This window comes from Mytilus edulis, chromosome 5 (assembly GCF_963676685.1).
Source record: "Mytilus edulis chromosome 5, xbMytEdul2.2, whole genome shotgun sequence".
Taxonomy (NCBI): Eukaryota; Metazoa; Mollusca; class Bivalvia; order Mytilida; family Mytilidae; genus Mytilus; species Mytilus edulis.
In genome coordinates, this window is record NC_092348.1 from 21411653 (window position 1) to 21435009 (window position 23357).

Genomic DNA, 23357 nt, shown 5'->3' on the forward strand with positions numbered 1-23357 from the left:
CGAAAACAAGCGGTTATTAAATAAATGAAGACTTATTTAATTGTAATTCTTCCCTGAATTTCACTCGAGAAAGAAATCTTTTCTCGACATGATGCGACATAGAGCTTGGCATATTATATGACCGCTCGTCTATTGTGGAAAATCGTGCGTTAGCCTCTAGATGTTATTTTTAGTTGCGATTCTTTATGTTGCTGTCTGATTGTTTAGTGTTTTTTCTTGAGCGCTTCTGGAAGAGTTCAATCAAGAAAAAGAGTTTTGAATGCACTTAATTTGTAATGTTATTTAATTGTCTACCACTAGGTTGATAATGCTGTAAGTAAACTGTTAGATCACAAGGTTATCTTGAGGGCGGTTGTCTGTTCATTTGTTGTGTCATGATATTTAACATACCTTTCGGAAATTCTCTGTTCATAACTTATGAAATTATTTTTAAAAAAAAAGAAGAATTAAATTCCATCAGGGAAAAATACCTTAACTCGATTTGGCTTTTGGTCATGCATGATCCTGACGCAATCAAGAAATTAAACATCTTTGCATTTATTTTTTTACGTTTGAGCGACATAGATACATGTGAATTGTGAACGCTCTTCAGATGCATACAATTCATAAAGTATTATTATTCATTTAGTCATATTTATATATAAACTCGTCAATAATGTCTGAAATGTCTGTTTATGAAGTTGTAAATTATTAAGAATCTGTAAGGTTTCACCTTTGTCAGCCAATATTGACCTTAAATGTATTTGACTATTATTTATATGTCTTCTTTGTGATACAGCTCTTCAAAAGAGGGACAAAAGATACCAAAGGGACAATCAAACTCTTAAATCCAAAACAAACTGACAACGCCATTGCTAAAAATGAAAAAGACAAACAGAAAAACAATAGTACACACGACACAACATAGAAAACTAAAGAATAAACAACACGAACCCCACCAAAAACTAGGGGTGATCTCAGGTGCTCCGGAAGGGTAAGCAGATCCTGCTCCATATGTGGCACCCGTCGTGTTCAACTGTTTCGTTTCTTTTTTATCCTTTGCTTAGAAACTTGAGGCTCCGAGCGTTCACAATTTTGTTGATACAGATAAACGCTACGTTATCCTTTGCTTAGAAACTTGAGGCTCCGGGCGTTCACCATTTTGTTGATACAGATAAACGCTACAGACGCATTAAATGTATAAAGAGTTGTTTTCATTTTATAAATAGATAAAAGTAATATTTGACAATTTTAAATTCCTGAAAATATATTCAAAATTAGTATCACTAATTTTATTTATTAAAATAGATAAACTCATTTAAAATCGTTCAAACCCAATTTCCAAGTTAAATAATTGACTATTCCACAAATCTTAGAACGAGCATTTGAAATAATTTTCCATCATTAAAATATAAACATTTATTCAAAAATCAGTAGAAATTTGAATAATCATATGAAAAACCAATATGTATTTAATTTTTTTGTTAAATTGATATATGTTTGCACCTTATTAAATTTATTAGACTGACATGAAATCATAATTACAATGAAGAAAATCCTACTGCCTTAACCAAAATAAAAATGACTTGATAATATAAAAAAAAATATCATGATACACTATTTTAATGAACCAATTTTTGCAGACTTTGTCATAAACAATTTATCAATACTCCTTAATTAGTAAGATCCTAACCGCCCTCAAAATCCGCCAACCTTGTTTAATTTTAAAATATCGACCCCGAAAACATGTATTGTGAAAGAGCAAATTGCTACCAACCTCGGATTATTAATCAATTAAAAATACCATTCAGCTTTCTCTAATGTGGACCATAACAAGCATGGATCTTACTGTTGCGTAAATACTTAAGCTGATTGTCAAACATGCAAGCAAGATACTTCTATTCTAAAAGGATTTAAAAGGTGAATTGTAACAAGACTTGGTTAAATGATACAATAGTGTTTTCTGTTAATCGGATGTATCATAAAATGCATAAACTATTACACACAACGTCGTCGTTACATAAAATAGAAACACTACAAGGTAATCAAAATCATACTAAAAAACATTGTCATACAATAGTACACTAACAGATAGTCCAAAAAACAATTAAAAAATAAAACAGTTTCATTTCTGTGGTGTCGCATCGACGATTAAGGTGTTACCCAACACTTTCACTAAAATTTATTTGGCTCGTTTAATTTTCATAAAATTTCGTCAAAGTATTTACTTTGACCCTTTAACGAAAATTACACTGGTTATATAGCAGTTTAACAAACACCAATTTTGATCATTGCCAAGCTTAACATTCCTTTTACAACACAACGTAATTAAAACGTTTAGCTGACTTTACAGAGTTTTCTCCCTGTAGTGTTAGGTACCACCTTAAAATAGATTGTGACAAAGGGAGATGAAAGATATTCTGGGTTATATAAGCGGTATTGCATAACATAATGGTGCTCGTAAAACAAATGAAGAGACTACTTTTGAAATATTACAATTGCGAACACTCCACATAATGGCTACCTTGTTAGAATCAACTTTTCATATAACCACATATTAATTAGACAAATTATGCGAATTCATGCTAAGTTTTAATTGCATTCACAATGTGGTTGCACAATGCAATTTATTTATTAATCATTTATGGTTAGTGGCCATTGTTGTTAATAATATCAATAAAATAAGGAGAAACAAAACAAATCATAGAAATAACTAGTTGTTGACCAGGGTTTAACGTTTTGAATGTAGATTTTAATACATATTGGAAGCCATTAGAACAAGAAGCAAGATAATTGCAATGTGGGTTTTTTTTAAGACAAGCAGGTATTATTTCATGTATATTTGTAGAGTTCTACAATATGACCCCATTTCCCGTTATAAATATTTATTAAAATTACATACTTTTCCTCATTTCTATTTAAAAATATATCCTATGTGTTTCTAAGTGTTTACTTGCGTATCTCTTTCGTGTATTAGACCAATTTTTCTATGTCTTATTAAGTAACTAGTATTCATTATGTATGTATTATTGTCATTTTGTTTATTTTTTCTTTGGTTACATCTTCTGACATCAGACTCGGACTTCTCTTGAACTGAATTTTAAATGTACGTATTGTTATGCGTTTACTTTTCTACATTGGCTAGAGGTATAAGGGAAGGTTGAGATCTCATATACATGTTTAACCCTGCCGCATTTTTGCGCCTGTCCCAAGTCAGGAGCCTCTGGCCTTTGTTAGTCTTGTATTATTTTAATTTTAGTTTCTTGTGTAAAATTTTAAAATTAGTATGGCGTTCATTATCACTGACCTAGTATATATTTGTTTAGGGGCCAGCTGAGGGACGCCTCCGGGTGCGGTAATTTCTCGCTACATTGAAGACCTGTTGGTGACCTTCTGCTGTTGTTTTTTTTCTATGGTCGGGTTGTTGTCTCTTTGACACATTCCCCATTTCCATTCTCAATTTTATATGTTTTATGACTGAATATGTGTTCATCAAATGTATCATGTTCAATATTAACCCGAATCAAGATACTTAGTGAAAAGAATTCAACAGTCTTCAAAAGATTTGTCTTCAAAATCGTAATCCTTATATTATATAGTTTTGTGTTCTTAACAGCAGAAATACAGTTAACAAATATTGGTAGGGATCCGAGGTTTATAAGTCACTGACCTTTTTTATTGCTTGTCCTATTTATCCTATTTATATTTTTTCGACCTTCAATCATTTTGTAGAAATAAAAGTACGCCATTTCTCAAATAGAAAAGTCTTTGTGCTTTACAGTTAAAATCAATTTGTCTCTTTGAATTTAAGTAGGTTAATCAGACAGGCGACGAGCTTTATCAAATGAAAGGTGTTTTAATGTAAACGATGTTAAAGTCGCCGTTGCCATTCGGCTAATATAGTCTAACATAAAACCATCAAAGAAAGTCGGATTAAACCTTTTACATAGCTACTTGAATATGAAAAGATTAATCGATCTTCTATTGTAAATCAATAAAAAACACTTGATGAAAAGCTTCAGTTTCAAGGATATTGTCCAACGGTAGCTCTGAAAGGCTGTTTGCTTTACTTCCTTTTCTCTATAATTGCCATACTAATTTCTTTATGGCATTCGGAGATGGGGGAAGTTACAAACGTCAATTACTACCTGTTAGTCAATATGGCATAAGTTATTGTTCTACCACACTTGTCAATGTGTTTTTTTGTAAATTTAAGGGGGTACTACTCAAGTAAGACAAAACACTTCCTGCGTTGAACTGGAAACAGTAAACCATAAACAAGTGTAGATTTTATCAACAAGTTAATATAAACAACATAAACATGAAAAACATCATATAAAGGATAACTTTCAATACCTATGCATGTATCATTAAAGGCGGTTGCCATTTGTAAATAATTGTGGATATCTTTAATGTTCAAAGTCAGTCCGTAGTTCAAAGCAGTTGCAAAGAAAAATATATGAGGATTGTCAATAAATGGGACTCATAATTTTCGTATCCAGATATGGTTCGATTGAGACAACTATCAACCATACACTTAAGGACTCTGGTGTCAGCCTTTAAACGACCTCATTACAACCTTCCACAATCAGCTATACATGCAACAATATTAGTATTTTGCTTTACGGGAAGTGAATGACGAGTCTTTTGTAGTCGACACGTGCGTCTGATGTACACAATTGTAACCCTGGTATATTTGATGAGGGTTTTTTTTTTCACTTATTCAGACATATAAGATCCAAAAATGTATTACCTAAAACTGCAAACATATCTTTTAATTCAAAAATTGGTTTCATTTTAGTAAAAGAATTAAAACATTTACAGTTCAAAAGTACTTGACTCAATACTGAATTGTCTATTTTTATCTATTAAAACCTTTAAACTAATGTTATGTCGCTTCCGAAGTTGAGAATGAAAACTAACGCCATTGTATGTTGTAAATAAAAATGCGAAGCTCAATATATGAGCAATGTGGTCTTATTGTTAAAAAACATAAGACCGAACGGCTTCATTTTAACAGCGGACCGAAATATCATTCTCAAATTGCTTTGTCATAATTTTTTTGTCATCAGCGACCACATTTATACTGCAATCTTAGTGCAAGTTGTTGATTATCGTATTGAACATTCTGAAGTAATGTTAATGGCTTTCTTATCTGTACTGTCATATCATTAGAAGGTAATTACAAAATTTTCAGAGAGTTCCACTATCGAGAGTTAAGAAATAAAAACGAAATACTCTCGGAATATGTTTGGTTTGCACAAAGAAGCAAACACACTGATCTTTATTTGATGACAATCCTAGTAGGCCCGAGAACACAGTTATTTCGTAGTGCATTTCGTTTAGACAATAAATTCAAATTAAAAAAATCGCATCTGCTCTATCTCAAAAAGGTTTTTACAGTGTATTGTTCTACTATTAAGACAAATAATATCAAAATTATAGAAACTAATATCAGCTTTAACTTAAAATATTGACAACTCTGTGTGTATGGGGAGTTACAATTCAGTTTTACAGCTTTAGACGAACTAATTTTTAAAGTTTTTTAACTGACCAAATCACTTCTTAACATAAAGCTTCAGCACCCAAATTTGTTTAACCATGTAATTTTATCCCTCTTCTTAATATTTCATGCATTGTATATCAGGAAATAAATTGGGAAAGTGTATAAAAAAGTGCAAGTTATAACACTGTTCACACTAAGAACTATATTCGTAGACAATGAAAACCAAATGACGATAACTGTGTCCTTGTACCAGTGTGCTGATATACTGAAAACTGGGATTTAAGTATTTCCATATCTTCTACAAATACAAAAGAACATACTGTAGATGTACACGTTTCCAATAAAACTGAATAAAACCTGCTATGAATCTAGTCGGTATTACCTATTGTTGGAGTGTAACAAAAACTTCTTTAAGGTCTTTGACGGTTGACGTTCTTTTAAGGAACAGTGAGCTTAGTTGATTTCTTTACAATATGGAGGCATATCCAGCAGATTTAATTTGGTCCAATAAATGCCTTTTTTGTATTCCATTAGAAAAACTATAAATCAACGTTACAGCTTTGTATATAGTATTGGCTGATAAATTCACATTAATGTGCTGATTAACTTCAGTCTGTTCCTTCTTTCCTACAAAGCCTATTTTATCTTTTAAATTCTAATGAGTTAATTGAACGCATATACGTTAACGTAGCCAAAGTCATGTATAATTAACAGGAAGACGGGCTGTTGTCATTCGTATACATTTTATATACACCTATTCAGTCGTGTCATTTGTAAAGAAGACATGGTGTCAAAGTTGCCTGAAACTTTTCATTCATTTTCACGACTATCTTAAGTCAATAGCCATGTCTTATTGATCCACTTTTTTATGTCGATGACAATGAGCCAATGAGAACCATTTTAGTTAGTAACTACTTATATCGTATTTGAAATGTGTAAAGCGTCTTGAACTTGCAAAAATTGTCTTATCTAAAGGTTGGTGATAATCTGTAACTTTTGTCAATACGAATCATTTGGTGTTTTTTTTTTATAGAAATCATATAAATTCCTTCCAATGATATATTCAAACATATCTTATTTCTACATTTACTATTTCATTATTGATCGGTCTTCATTGAAATTTCTTGATTATTTTTTTTTTAATTTATCATTGTTAAAATTCTTCTTTTTTGGGGGTTAAAATTCTGCTTATTATACCACGAAATGTCTGACAAAAAATAGTTGCCCGTCTTCCTTGTAAAATATTCTGAAGAATTTGATTGTTTAAATCATGTCATTTAGTTCAAAGCATCATTTCGTGTATGACAATAAAGCAATGCAACAGATTTCATTAACAAATGCTAGGTAAAAATCAATCGAGAATATCGGATTTCACCTGAAAAAAATGGTAAATCTGTAATCTGTAAAATTACAAATCAGCATGCAATAAAAATTTCATTTCTCGGTGTTTACAATAGAATAAACATGTTAATACTAAGGATAACTCCGATTATTAAATTACATTATCCGAATAAGGGGATTGAAAAAATGACTGAGAAATTATTTTTTTATATTACGCCAAAGCAAATAAGTGTTAAAATGATGAATTAGTAGTATCAGGTCAGGAGACACAAAAATGACAAATAGAGAAAATGCTACTAAGTTAATTGAATTCTTACTTCTATATATTTTCATTTTAAAAAAATGATAACATTTTGTGTCAAATTTATGTTTTATTTTTGTACAACTTTTCTTAAATTCTCGATGGATAAATTCAGAAAGAATCATCACACTGTGACCAAATCTTTTGTTTATCGAAATTTGGCTGGATGATGAAGTTAAATCCAGAAAAGCTATCTGGGCAAACAAAATTTATAAAAGTAATAAACAGCACTGAGTATATACCGTTCTTGGTGGACAGATATGCCACAGTTAAATTGACGGGTGCCTCATGTGGGAGCACATTAGATCACCCCCAGTTTTTGGTGGAATTCGTGTTGCTTAGTTTTTAGTTTTCTACATTTGTATGTTGTGTCTGGCGTACGATTATTTGTCTGTGATTCCTTTTCTTTTTTTAGCTATGGCGTTGCCAGTTTATTTTCGATCTATGGATTTGAATGTCTTTATCTACCGGGTAGCTAGGTTGTTTATACCTTTTCAAGTTTACGGTAAGTCTTTTTTTTAAATGCCTTCAATTAACTCTTTGATAGGCTCGTCATGATTTAAGTTTTAGGCATTATTTAATTTCTAGTTGTCAAGCGTACTTAAACACTGTGTATTATCTTAAAAACGTATCCAAGCATTCTTTTATTTGTCTTTGTGAATATACCTGTACTGTTTATTCTATTTGTGGTCATATTCATTTGACGTGGCGCAGTACTATTACATCCCGTCACTGTGTTATTGTGCTATGGTAAATATTTGTATTCCTGTCTTTCGTTTTTGCTTATGTGTTTGTCTGTGTTCCTTTTCCTGTTTCTTTGTTGACCAATTTGTTTGTATTATAGTGATTGAAATTATAACGCAATGTTGACTTCTGTATCCCTATTTTTGACATTTTTACCTATTATTTCCGGTTTTTTTGTTCACACATCGTTGTCAATATAATGGAATTGAATGCCACATTCGTACAAGTGAGAAGTTAAGCTAGCTTTAAAATAAGGTTTTGTCATTTATCTTCTACTTAAGAAAATGCCTTAGGCAAGTCAAGAAAATGACAGTTAGAGCTTTTGACTAAGCAATTTACAATGTATAAACGCGATATATTTAATATGCATCAGCAAATCGTGTGTATCTAAGTCAGGACGTCAACTACCATTTCTTTCTTGAAATGTCCTGTACCAAGTCAGGAATAAGGCAGTTGTTATCTAACAGTTCCTTTTTATGTATGTTGTATTGTCGTATGTTTTATGTTGCATTTCAGTGTTTCTCTTTTTCGTTGTTTTCCTTTTATAGTTAATGTGTTTCCCTCGGTTTTAGTTTGTTACCCGGATTCGTTTTCTCTCAATCGATATAGGACTTTTGCCTTATATATACATCCCGTAGCTAATTCCCTTAAAAGATATGCATAGAAATTTACCAATTTGTGCTTTAGAATTATAAATATTGATAATTATTAAAAATCGTGCTGTAAGACTGTTCATAAAGGAGAAAAATAATTCTCACACATCAATTATTCAGTATCCATCACACGTATCTCTAACAAAATATTCAATTTAACCTTTGTTTCAATATAAAATCGATTAAATTCAATATACTAAAACAATGCGTATTAATTCTAATGTAGTGGAACACATTTGCAATGAACATTTTTGACTAACAATTTTTGTTATCTTTTCAGCTGTTGATTTCTTGGCTTGTTAAAAAATAATATTAAATGTACTTTAATCCTTAACGTTGTAACGAGGTTCTCACGTACGACAATTAAATATCACCAAAAGAGACATATGTATTTCCTTTTGGTTATATATTAATCCCCGCAGGAGGTTTTTAAGTAACTTTTAGCACTCTGATGACGACGGTATGATCCATTAAATGTCCTTTGACTGTTTCTAAAATCATAATGTGACAAAAGTCATGATAAATGATTTCTAAAAAGAAAGGCGTCAATTGCAGAACACATTTTAAATTATTCGTTTTTATGATTGTATTTCCAATTTCAAAATACGCGAATTGAAACAAAAGCAATTTTAACATTTACAGAGCATTTTATTCCAACATAGTGAAATAGTATGTTTATGTTCGGATCATATTTCTACATTTGTTATATATAATGTTTCTACATTAGTAAACGATCATATTTCCACAAAATTAAAATAGCAATTCGCCAGTGTTTTGAAATGTTATTGTTGTTAAAATTTAGATACCAGTAAAAGGATATGTTGGATGTTATAAAGCAATGCAACATCAACCAAACAACACTGAGTAGCTCTTAGAAGTCAAAACTTATATATGGTCAGCATGAATAGACAGTATATCATTTCTAAAGCTCTCAGTTGGTGTGGGTCCAGAAATGTAGTGAATGAATTTAAGAAAGACACCACGAAGTAGACATATCTGCTATCATTATATATACAAGCACTAAAACGGTCTTAACTAACCATTTTTTCCGTATTGACAACTATAACTATATCTACCAAGGGTTATGTTATAGCGATGCACATATAAAGATTATATTTTATAGGCTTACAAGAATCTTTTAGTGGACTAATGACTAGAAAAATGACATATAAAACTAATTAAAATAACATAGTTCCTGAACAATAGAATTCGAAAAAGTACAATGGACTATAATTAACCATTGAATTTGCGGCCTGCCATATTGATATGTTTGTACGGATGCAGCAGAATATACCCGCAATTTCACATTTTATACTAAGGTTTTTAGTTTGTGAGACACATTAATCAAGCCTTTGGGTTTCTCCTTTAAATTATTTTTTATTTGTCATTTTGCGGACTTTTATAGCTTGCTATGGGGTATTGATTTTGTCCGATGTTGAAGGCCTTACGACGTCATTTGTTCTCTAGTAGGAATTTGTGTCATGGACAATACCACCACATCTTCTTAACTTTATATAGCAAAAAGCTAGTTCCCCACACTGTTAACCACAGAAGCCGTTCATCTTTTGAGAGTCTACCGAATGCCATACAAAGCAAGCACTATATAAAGTACTATTATCGTACATATCATATAAACGTCCATCATTTTATTGAAGAACCAGAATAATTACTCAACATAACATAAATACATTTTATTTCAATAGGAATTTGATATTTGTTTTATTGTTCATCCTTTTTAAAAATAAAATATAAATCCCATTCCAATTTTCCTGGAGCTAATAACTAACTTAACTATCCCCACAAGAACCATATTGAAGTTGAAATTTGAGCTGTGTCGTTAACCTTTAACAAACAGCCTTAGTAATTATTGTACAATATAGCAACAAGCACACTTAATGGTGTCCATAATTAGAATGACTTTTGAGGAAAGTTCTTAGCCGGTATCGATTGACTTATCATTATTGTTTAAAAGAACTAGGCAATTATCTCTCTACGAATAAAGCAGTTCTTTGATTCCTAAAAGTGTCAAGATTGATAGAACGGGTTTTAGCTCTATAGCAATGCCACAATCTTGGACGTTCTCTACAGAAAGCTTTAGTTTTTTTACGGAACGGTTTTAAAATAATGTTTACGACTATAAAACATTGTTCAATAACCGGTTACATCCAGATGTACCTAGGTTATTTATGTCATTTTGTCTCTAACGCATTTACGCGTACTCCACATTAATTTGTATTGATGTATGTGGCTCAATATTACGATTGTTTGTGTTTGTTTTGTTAAGTCAATACAAGTATTTCTATTTTTTCAAATGTGAGGGTTAAAGGGAAGAGGGTTTACAGGATCAATCCTGACTATCGGTATTTAAACATGCATCTTAATTAATGTACCATGAACATGAAGGATGAAATCAACACAGTGCTGTTTCTTTTTCAGTCACTGGTTTACCGTTTATGATCAAGCAAATATTCTGCTTCTTAGCTCAATGATTTCTAATTGTCATATTCAACCCAAAACCAATTAGTATCTAAAAATTGAGCAATTTTTGTTTAAAACTTAGCTGAAATATACATGTACGCATTATTTCAGGGAATCATAGTAAAATCGTCTATGCAGAAATAAAATCTTCGTACAATTTTATTATTTTTTACATCTCAACTATAAGCATATTTACTTATAACAAGAGAATATGTTACAGGCATGATTAAAAAAATCATCTGATATTATTGATACAAAAACATGTACTTCAAAAGATGCCATTCTAACACGTCGTGTATATCAATTATATGGGTTCTTCCTAGATAAATCATGAACGTATTGAGGATGATTATTATATGAAAGTTAATGCAAAGAGATCCGTGATACCTGAACATGATTATTGTCCCCTATTGAGCATATATTAATCATTATATCAGATCACATGTCACTAATACTATCAAATATGGATTCTAGAACCAGTTTGTATCTATTGTATGTAGAAGCATCGCATCTATTTTGTTTTTGCACACGATAACACTTCACAAACCTTTATAATAGGTCTACTATAATATGATATTGTTTTGTGGTAAAAGTTCAGATATTATCACTAATTAGTGCAGATTCTCGCAAACTATTTTGATTGTATTGTCTTCATTATACATTTCTTGTCATCAGCATCACGATATGGCAATTTAATTTTGATTTTATATGATCGCTTTGGCTTGCACAGAGTACATGAAAGGACTCTAAATCCCATTAAAAAGATGGCATGATTATATCCGGTGGCAAATGTGCTTTCAGTTTTTTGTTGTTTTTTTTTTACATTGTAATAAATTAAAATAACAAATAAACCGTACTCCAAGCAAAATTCTAAACGGAAAGTCCCTAATGAAAATGTCAAAATTAACAGCCCAAACATTTCAAACGAATGGATAAAAACTGTCATATTCCTGACTTGGTACGTACATGTTCTTATATAAAAAATGAAGGATAAACCCTGGTTTTAAAACAAGCCAAACCTCTCGCTTGTATGACATTCGCATAAATTGGATTATTTTGACAACGATGTGTGAACAAAACAAGGACATAAACAGATAAAATCAGGGGTACAACAGTCAAAATTGTGTTATAATCTTAATTATGTCAGCAAAGCAAAATAAGCCATGTAGACAAACCAAATTAGCAAAACCGAAAGACGTGAATACAAAAATGTCATTGTATGACAACACTATTACAGGATGTACAAGTACCGATCTACGTCAACAGTAAAGCGACGATTAAAAAAAAGACAAATAAAATAGAACAACTTATTATTAGGAAGATACATAACGTCAAAACCATGAATAAAATTGAGAATGGAAATGGGGAATGTGTCAAAGAGACAACAACTCGACCACAGAAAAAATAACAGCAGAAGGTCACCAATAGGTCTTCAATGTAGCGAGAAATTCCCGCACCCGGAGGCGTCCTTCAGCTGGCCCCTAAACAAATATATACTAGTTCAGTGATAATGAACGCCATACTAATTTCCAAATTTTACACAAGAAAATAAAATTTAAATAATAATTTTAACAAAGGCCAGAGGCTCCTGACTAGGGACAGGCGCAAAAATGCGGCGTGTTAAACATTATACTTCAAGGTCATATTGTATAATTTATGAAGTTGATACGGAATATTTTTCAACAAGGTCTTGGTATCTCCGATGAACACTCGAGACGTTCTTTGACATACCCGTGGTTCGCCAATTTTCTGCTCCGATACTGGTGACATTTTAAACCTGCAAGGTCTTGAATACCAAATATCAAACAATCATTTGAGCAACAGAACGGTTTGTCTACTTATTTTTTTATTATCAAGTATTTATAAACCAATATGTAAACAATGTAGCTCGATTACCAATCACAATACCAACAGAAATACAACAAACACAAAAACAAACTATATTTGTAATTGCTAGCAATAACAGATGGCACCCTCCGATATTTATAGGCAAGCAGCAGCCCTTTTGAAAATTCCAAAGTCAAAGAGCGCATCTACAGATATATATTAACATTAAAAATTTCAGAAAGTTTGGAGCAGTTTGAAATTTTTAACACTTTGGCTGTTTCCATGGTAACGGCGGCCATTTTGAAAATTCCAAAATCATACATCAACTCTGCACATGCCAGTCAACATAGCTATGAATTTTCATAAAGTTTGGTGCAATGTTTGTAGTTTACCATTTTCAAAACTCCAAAGACAGATACCCCTTTGAATTATTACATGTTCTGTACCCATAAAGTTTCTATGTGTTTAGTATTATATTCTTTAAGAAAAAGCAGCTTTAATGTGTTTTCCCATATTGCCAATGCTAAACTTTCGCCCAGTTTCAATGACAATGGTGGCCTTTTTTGAATTTCTAAATACTAACTTATTATCTAGCCATACCAAGTAACATTTTCATAACGTTTCATCCAGTTGACTTTTATAAAATTTTTGGATTCTAATTATTTATTTACATTTTTACCGTTTCGATGAAAAACTCCGTTAAGGAAGCCATAATTTAGATTTACAGCAATGATGAAAATGATGATGATAATAATGATGGTGATGACGACGACGACAAAAATGGAGATGACGACAATATAAATAATGATGATGATGAAGATGTTGATGATGATTTCCTACCTCAGGACCGACATCTTCATTGTTAATACTTGTAACAAGTTCTACAAGGAACCCATCAAGTTCTTTTCCTTCTATGTAACCATTTCCTGAAATATACAAATTGTACAGTAGCCTTTGTTGTATTTGTGTTCAAAACTTGTATATGTACAGCAATTTAGATTTGAAGGAAAGATATGAAGTTTACTCTGTACTCGACAAATATATCGATGGTCCATTGTTTTTTATTACTGTGCTACCCAGTTGAACTAGATTCAATCCAACATTTTCTACAAATGTCTGTACCAAGTCAGTTATATGACAATTGGTATCCATTTGTTTAATGTGTCTGAGAATTTGATATTGCCTTATGATCAGGGACTTCCCCTTTTGAATTTACCTCGATGTTATGTATTTTTGTTGTTTGACTTTTTTGTAGAAAGATCGTTAGGATCTAAATTTGTCGTTGATATGTATGTATAGCGCATTATGATTCTTCAGTATCTAGCATAGGCGCATTACATGCAACTACTTTTCTATAATGTAACCAAGTTAGGTTATATGAGGTTAAATATTCATCAATAATCACTGAAATGGGGATGTCATATTTTGATCCGACTTGCTTTTAAATGACCGAACAATAAATAATTTTGTCCAGGTAAGTTTGGTCAATTGTCAGATTTATCTTCTGCAATAAATTAAGCACTGTTCAGACAGTTCGATTACAGTCAATTAAGACACGTTCAGTAGTTGCTACTAACTTTTACAGATAAATGAAATACTGAATCGTCTGAAAAACTTCCGAACAGTACTATTTTGCATGTAACCTGAATGAAAAATGTCTACACAGTCCTGAATTTACAACAGGAAAATATGTACGAAAACAACACAAACTCTTAACATTATCTGGTTCAGATTTTTCACATGATGTTAAGAACGAAATTTCAGAACCACTCTCAAATGCGCTTTTTCTTGATAGATAGCTGATGTTAACTACTAACATTCACTAGCTTTCATTAACAACACTTAGAAATTATCAATTCAAACCCTATATGTAGTGTATCTATTTCTTTTATACTACTTGTGATATATCGTAAAAAGTAAAATCACCAAAATACGGAGCTCCGACGAAAATTCAAAACGGAAAGTCCCTAATCAAATGGCAAAATCAGAGATAAAATACATCAAACGAATGGACAACAACTGTCATATTCTTGACTTGGTACAGGCATTTTCTAATGTAGAAACTGGTAAATTGAACCTGGTTTTACAGTAAAAAAAGGATAGTACATTAGCATTGTTTTTGTCAGACGTATATTCCTAATTCATTTGTTTTTATTAAGTACGTCTATAGAAACACAGCTAATCCTTTGATAAATAAAGACTTTAAAAAAAAAGCTTTAATCATAAGCCTATGTTGAGACCGACTGGTATTTTGGAATAACCTTTACAAGATGTGATCGATGCAAAACCGTTGAGGAAGTCCAAAACATAAGATATTTAGAAGTACATAAGATTTATAACAACCTATTGGTAAACATAGCAGCTAAATTAGTTAACACGGGACATTTTCTATAAAACCTTAAAAACTTTGGGTTTCATTTTTTATCTATGTTATCTATTTAAACAGATGCGAATCTTTCAAAACTGTATTGGATATTTATGAAATATTTATTTGAGTTCTATCTGTTTTACTTTAAAAACAACTAGACTTGTCAGTCCACTATTTAGCAGCATTTACTGGTAAGAATATAACGGGCCCTATTTCAAAAGTACATATTTCATTGCAGTTCACTCTTATTTCAAAGAAATTCCAAAAGATTTTCGTAAAAACAATAGAAAGTATTGTTTTTTTGGAGAGAAAACACGTAGTGAAATAACTAAAAATGTAACAGTTTACTCATCATGTCTCAACCCATATGCGTGATCTTTTTATATATTGCTTATTAAAACATTTTACAGAACATGATCTTGTTATTGAACACCGGTATACTACTGTTGCCTTTATTGAATTTGTTTGCCTAAAAGCATTCTTTTTTTCTTCAAAATCAGTATATACACGCTTTGTCTTTATCACTTAGATGAATTGTCTCTCAAGTTATAAATATTTCATTAAATTCTTGTATTCTGATACGAAAATCATAATTCATAGAAAATATCGCTGGATTTCTACACTGAACAGCTATTAATATATTGATTAAAATAATTCAAAGCATCAGGTGAATCACGTTTACCCTTTATGAAATACAGTAAATTGTAATTTGATTCCGTCGAATGAGCAAAACATTATGTCGTTTTTAAATGCAAGATTATTATGCAACAGTATAGTCAATTTGTACATGTGTAAAAACGTGGAGAATCTTCCGATATTTTTAGTGAAAACACTAACTAAATATGCAATTACACGATTAACTCGACTTCTTGTTTTATGCTAATGTGTATCTTTGTTTAGAGATAAAGTATGAATGGTAGAACGATACATCCTAACTGGGTCCCTCAATAACATATTTGTATCTTAGTTATAAAAAACACAGTTAATGGGAACGGTGATTTTATATAAAAATTTGAATAAAACGATATAACCGTTTTCCTATTGTTCGTTTTCCTTCCCTGGTTGGTTTTAAATTGCTATTGGTTGGGTGTTCCTGATGTCTTCTTAAGGAATATAACTATTACAATTGGTGTCATTGACTGTCGCATTGAAATGTGAACTTTTGCTTCGTGTTGAAGGCTTCAGTTGACGATGAGATAACGTACCCAATAAACGCAACTGGATAGGGGTTTGGTCATCAAATACTATACAACCACTGAAATACGTTACCGGTTTTATTTTACTGCACGCATTGTTTTACGCCTGGTTAAAACAAAGTATCTCCATAACGCGTTATTCTCGAATTTCAATGGTAGAAGAAAGTAGACGGATATAATTAAACCAGAGTACGATCCTAATCATTAATGAGTTTAAATCTTGTATTCATTCATTATCTCTTTTGATCTTATAGTTTTCCTAATATCAAAATTGATTTACTTTTTGCTACAAAATCGACTTTTCTTTTCAGGTATAAACAATATTTACGTTTCTCTTACATCAAACAAGCAAATCTTTCAGAAGTGCTGTTGTCTTTGATTTGATTCTGTTGTATGATATTTTAGTTCGTCAAATGAAAGACGTTTGTAAGAAGTTTGAAAGATGAGTATCTTCGTCCTATCTATTTTCCTTCCATAAACCTGGCCTGATACATAAGAGTGGTTTACGCATCCTAAGCTCAGTAGAAACTGTCACAGGTAACTGTCTTATTGAATTTGTCAAACTAGAATTTATTTGGAAGTTTTTTTTAACGTGTACTGTTTCTTTACGAGTTGATGATAGAATCGTTAACTAACATCACGAGTTGGTTCATTGATACTATTTGTCTGCGTCTTTCATCAATAGCGAGTTTTCGCCGTCTTATATATCTTGAAAAGTCGTCTTGTCGGAAAATTTACTCTTATTTCCTATTGTGACATTTGACTTGATTCGCATGACGATTGACCCCTTTTAGATTTCACAGGATTCCCTTAATTTTTGTGTGTTACTCTGATTTAGATTTATTAGATTTAAACATCAGTAACCTACTATTGTTTCGAATGTTTGTGCCTTTTTAACACAATCAAGCAGCGATCCAAACATTATTTTTTAATAAATGCTGCTTAATATTTGACAGCAGCTTAAAACATATTAGAGTCAAATTCACAAACCTACCAGAAAAAATGATGCAATTGAAGCAAGTTTTTGGACATTAGATAAAAAAAACCTTCTTCATTTTTTAATTCAGAAAAAATGCAAACCAACCAGCTGGTAATTAAAGCACAAAACTTCCAAACTGGTTAGATTTATGACAACATCAGCAATTCATCTTCCCCTTGTTCTTGTCAAACAAAAAATCTATATTTTATTCAGAAATCCTATTTTTCTATTCATGGGCATATTTTACATTTGGGTTAAACATAGATCAAAAGCATTAGAATACTAAAACTATATATATAGGATTTTCACCCTTTACACTCTTTGTCGATATGCTTTCATAGAACTCCTGTTGATTACATCGTAAGGTAAACTAAATAAATGTTAATGGTATTTTATAATAATTGCTTGTTAAATATTTAGAAATTTCATTAAAGCATTTACCTGTTTTAAAATTAATAACTTTTTGATGGGATTACATAGTTAAAACAAATTGATTAATATTTCACAATTCATAACGGAGTCTGTATACTTTAAAATCAATATATTATCATAGTTATATATCAGAAAATACACGTTTATAATATTTATTTGTTTTCAAGTCAATTCAAGTTGAACAAAAAACTTTGTAGATCAATTTACAAAAAATATGTATGACTAAGTCATTGATAAAAGCGTATGAAAGTACAGCTTTCAACAAACAATATTATATCATTTCAAATATTTCAAAAGAATAGTCAAGGAAAATAAAAGAAATAAAATAGATAAAACGTAATGTGATGTTCTATTGATAATTCCGACAAAGAAATGATAAAACTCAGGAAAATCCTGCAAGCTGCTGGGTAGATTTTGAATACATTGCGGTTAAAAAGTTACCAAATGAGTCAGAAAATAGCCATGACAGCTTAAAAACAAAATTCATACAGTAATAAAAATACATGTCAATTATACAAGATGCAGGGTAGGTTTCCTTTGCATAGTGCAAGGAGTATTTTTACAGTGAATGTTTCCTTGTATGGTGTTCAAGGTGTAACTTTACTGTGTATGTTTTTCTTGTATGGTTCTATGTTATCAAGATGTAATATTTCAGGGTAGGTTTTCTTTGTATTGTGTTCAAGGTGTAACATTGCATGGTAAGTTTCCTTTATATAGTGTTTAAGATGTAATATTACAGTGTAGGTTTCCTTTGTATGGTGCTCAAGATATCTCACTGAATAGTTGTATTCTCTGTGCCTTCATTTTAAGCTTAAACATGTGTACAAAAAATTCATATACATGTATGTTCACGTCACCATCACAAACACACAAGAGCAAAGCTTTTTATAGAAGTTTAAATTTTCTGACCTACTTTTTTTAGTATACAATTGAGAATCTTTACACATGCACGCAAATGTAGCGCGTATAAAATTATAACAAATACAGGAACATCGATTTTGTCATTAGCAAATTAAAACATAACTAAATTGTATCTTCTTTTGAGTCGAGATGTATAGAGACACAGACACGTTATTTTTTTTTATCTCTATAGAAGTCGCTCCTCACTATCCTACTACCTGTCGATACATTTATTTTTGGCATTGCACAAGTCATGTCTTCTCTGACTGTTCATGACGTTAAAATACTAAATCCCTGGGATGTGTTTTAGTTGATTTTAGTCTCTGATGCATGATTTTTTATTATTAATTGTTTTTGGCTTTTAACTAGCTGTCAGTAATGCGAGTACTACTCAAATCGTATTTTCTTGTTAATTCGGCCTATTGATACTGTTTATAATGCTTTTTTGATATTTTATATTTATATGGATCTTGTCTATATACCAGCTTTGATTATTTGGAATATCTTCTAATTTTCACTTCTTCTTACTACATTTGCATAAACTTCAAAATTTACCTGTATTTTTTAAAACCGGGTTTTTTGGGGTTTTTTTCTTTCTAAAGTGAATATTTTCGAAGGGTTACATATTTCGCAGTGGTGTCTTGCCATGGCTTTGTTTGGACTTGTTTATTTGCTTTTTGGCCTTGAATGTTTGTCCCTAATATTTTATTTTTTAGTCAAGACAAGTTTATTAATACACTCAGGCACATATTGTGTGCAACAATAGCAGCATTATGTAGTATACAAAATAATAAATTGCTCAATAAATATTACAAATAAAAAATAACGCAAAGCTTTTATCACTACGGGTGAAAAAGAGGTTTTCAGTTTCTGTGAAATAAGTTTAGGATAGTACTAGCGTCGAATTAATTTTTCAAGATAAATTATTGATAGAGTTCATGCACTTCGCACTAATTTGTATAGGCCAGGCTTTAAATTACGTATCAGGTTCGTCAGAATTAATTCTATTCCGCTTCAGCATTTCCCGCAGATTTGGTATCGGGCGATTCCATAAGTTAAATCAGTTATTAACTGTGCATTTGCATTCAGATATCACAGATCAAATTTATTCGTTCATAGTGTATTAATTTACTTTTTTTGATTGAGTTAAGCCTGCCAATTGATATTTTATCGTATTTTTTTCTATGGTGTGGTTTTATGCTATTGTTTCAGAAAAAGGGGGAAGGTTTGGATCCATTAAAACGTTTAATCCCGCTGCAAATGTTTGCATCTGTCCGAAGTCAGGAATCTGGTGTACAGTAGTTGTCGTTTGTTTATGTAATTTATATGTGTTTCTCGTTTCTCGTTTTTTTTTATATAGATTAGACCGTTGTTTTTTCCGTTTGAATGGTTTTACACTAGTAATTTTGGGGCCCTTTATAGCTTGTTGTTCGATGTGAGCCAAGGCTCCGTGTTGCAGGCCGTACATTGACCTATAATGGTTTACTTTTATTTTAAATGTTTATTTGGATGGAGAGTTGTCTCATTGGCACTCACACCACATCTTTCTATATCTATATACATTTGTTAATATAATTTAATATCTGTTGTTTTACGTATAGCTTTATTTATTTTCGTAAACTTTAGAAATATCACATCATAAGCTTAAATAAAACATTGCATTTACATCAAACAGCTTAACCTCTGTTGTATCGTTGTAAGGGGTTTATGAAAAAAAAAAAGTCATCGTTGTTTCTGATAAATATCAGATTCGACTAAAAGCGAAATTATTTTAAACCCATGCAGTATAATCTGCTATTATAAGGTTAGAAAGACTTTTACTAATGAATCTATCATTATTTGATGACGAAAGTGACTCATATTTGTGCAATTTGATAAATAGTTGCAGGGATAACTCCATATATTTGTAGTCATAACTTTATACTTCACACCGGGGATGTTATTCGGTTGGATAAATCGTTGCAAGGGTTACTCTATATTTCACATATGGGTATTATGGAGTTTGATGAAAAGTTGAAGAGATAACTCTTTATTTCACATCGGGGTATTATGCAGTCGGATGAATAGTTGCAAGGTTAACTTTAATTCCATACCAGGGATATTTTGCAGTTGGACGAATAGTTGCAGGGATGACTATATTTCACGCCGGGGTGTTATGCAGCTTGTGTGAATCGTTGCAAGGCTAACTCTATATTTCAAACCGAGGTATTATGCAGTTGGATAAAAAGTTGCCAGATTATCTTTATATTTTACACACGGGTATTATGCAGTTTGCTAAATAGTAGCAAGGTTATATCATATTCCACACCCAATAATGTTTTGCAGTTGGATGAAGCATTGCAGGGATGATTCTATGTTTTACACCGGGGTGTTATGCATTTTGGTTGATAGTTGCAAGGTTAGCTCTTAATTTCACATGGGTAAATTATGCAGTTGCATAAAAAAAAGTTGCAGGGTAAACTCTATATTTTACAACGGGTATTATGCAGTTGGATAAAATTTGAAGGGATAACTCTATATTTCACGACGGTTTGGTGAATAGTTGCAGTTTAAACTGTACAGTTCTCTTCGTTATATCATGTAGATTGATGAATAGTTGCAGGCATAAATACTTCACTCCGGGGATATGCTGCAGGTCGATGAAAAGTTTCCAGAAATAACGCTTTAACTCTGTTTTTTACTTAGTTGGAAGAGTAGATGATGCGATTACCCTTAAAACAGATTATATTACTTTTATTAAGAAAATAATCATACAAAAATTTCATTTTGTGTTATATGTGTAATGATTTGTATTTATTTATATATATATAAAACCTATTTTCCCTGACATAGAACATATCATTATGTGTATTAGTCCTCGCCAACTGTTACCTATATAATATGTCAATATTTATTTGCAAGGTGAACAGAGACATCTTTATTGACTTTAGATATCAAATAATTATAACTGGCTGAAAATAACTAATTTAAAAAATTAATAAAAAGACCTACCATCGTCATCATAATGGTTCCAAACATCCATAAACTGTGCGGCTGTAATTTGTTTAAATTCCCTAGTTTTCAAATCTCTAAATTGCCTAAGAAAGTTTGTTGACTTTTTGTTTGCATCAGCCATGTTTTGATGTTCTGTCACACTTTTGTAAAAGTCACTGGTTGATTTCTCAGAATATTTGACGCATGCGTTTGAAGATTGCTATTTGAGTAACAGGTGTCATTAAAAATTGCAACATAAGTAACTTCCGGCGCGGCAACACCACAAACTTTTTCCCAATATTTTTATTGTCAACTAACAATGATATTGTGGGTCGATGAAAAGCGATAGTGGATATTACACGTTGTCATTAATCTCAAGACGTCTTATGTTACTTTTCGTAATTCGATGTCGTTTTCACAGTGGATTGTCGTCTTAGCGCGCTTTCCAATAATTCCAGAAAATATTTCTCAGGTGTGACACAGCTAAATTACAAATGTATTGAGTTAATAGAAACACCTGTTTGAATACAATTAAACCGTTCTATACACTTGCATATTTTCGAAATGAAATCAGACAATTTCTCGATATTGATAAAAATGTCATTTTCATCACGACAAGTTTTTTCTGCCAGCAGTTTTCAGGTATTTCATATTTTAACTATTGATCTACTAGATATGTATAAGCCGCGGCGATATTGATCAACACATATGGTAATCTACTATTTATATATTTAATGTTTCAATAAAGTTTATAAAGATTCTGGACTTATTAATTATTGATAAGACGACGGTTGCTGCAGTAGAACGATCTATATAATGTGTACCTAAGTTCTTATCTTATACAAATTACCATTACCGTGACGCTTGTTTTCCTCCCTTTTTTAGCGTGACACTTAATTAATTGGATTTAGATACAATCTAGTATTTCATGGCATGCTGTAGCTGGTATAACTTTAATTCTTTAGAAATTAACCATAAGAAAATTTATTCTCCAAATCATCACAAAATATCTTGTTACAAATATACAAAGATGTGTCTCGGTGGCCAAATTGTCTAAGCAGTTCATACAAATATACCAAGATATGTCTCGGTGGTCAAATTGTCTAAGCAGATCATACAAATATACCAAGATGTGTCTCGGTGGCCAAATTGTCTAAGCAGTTCATACAAATATACCAAGATGTGTCTCGGTGGCCAAATTGTTTAAGCAGTTCATACAAATATACCAAGATGTGTCTCGGTGGTCAAATTGTCTAAGCAGTTCATACAAAATACCAAGATGTGTCTCGGTGGTCAAATTGTCTAAGCAGTTCATCTACTGTATCACAAGCATGGCGTCATCAATGAGGTTGTGAGTTAAAGGGAACGGGACAGGTGCGATGGACTCCAATATTACTTAACTACATGTATGTTCATAAGTTTCTTGTCGAAGGTATGTGGTTTTCTCCAGCACTCTGGATTCTTCCAACACTGTCAGTGTATTACCAACAGTCCTGCGAGTGGCGTTGAAAACCAATAAGCATTCAATAATAGCATAAGGTACCAACGCAATTGTGTTGACGTTTTAAGAATGTTCAATGCACGGGGAACTGGATATGTTTGTATACACTATTTTCTTACTAACAAACCATGTGTGCGTTTAATTGTAGCAAACTCATTTTAAGAGGATAAAAAAAGACC

The 23357-nt window shown here is 31.6% G+C and overlaps 1 protein-coding gene across 6 annotated transcripts in view; it reads right to left on the reverse strand.

The window, feature by feature from the left end:
- LOC139523187 (calbindin-32-like) overlaps positions 1-22374 on the reverse strand; it is a 61098-nt gene extending 38724 nt beyond the window's left edge. Inside the window, exons 1-2 of one of the 6 annotated variants that reach the window (XM_071317000.1) lie at positions 21696-22374; positions 13670-13755 (exon numbers count right to left, since the gene is read on the reverse strand). In XM_071317000.1, the coding sequence (XP_071173101.1) occupies positions 13670-13755; positions 21696-21819 (210 nt within the window). In that variant the 5' untranslated portion in view covers positions 21820-22374. The remainder of the gene's footprint in view (positions 1-13669; positions 13756-21695) is intronic. The other 5 variants (XM_071317004.1, XM_071317002.1, XM_071317005.1 and 2 more) reach the window with 5 other exon arrangements.
- Positions 22375-23357: the final 983 nt, after the last annotated feature.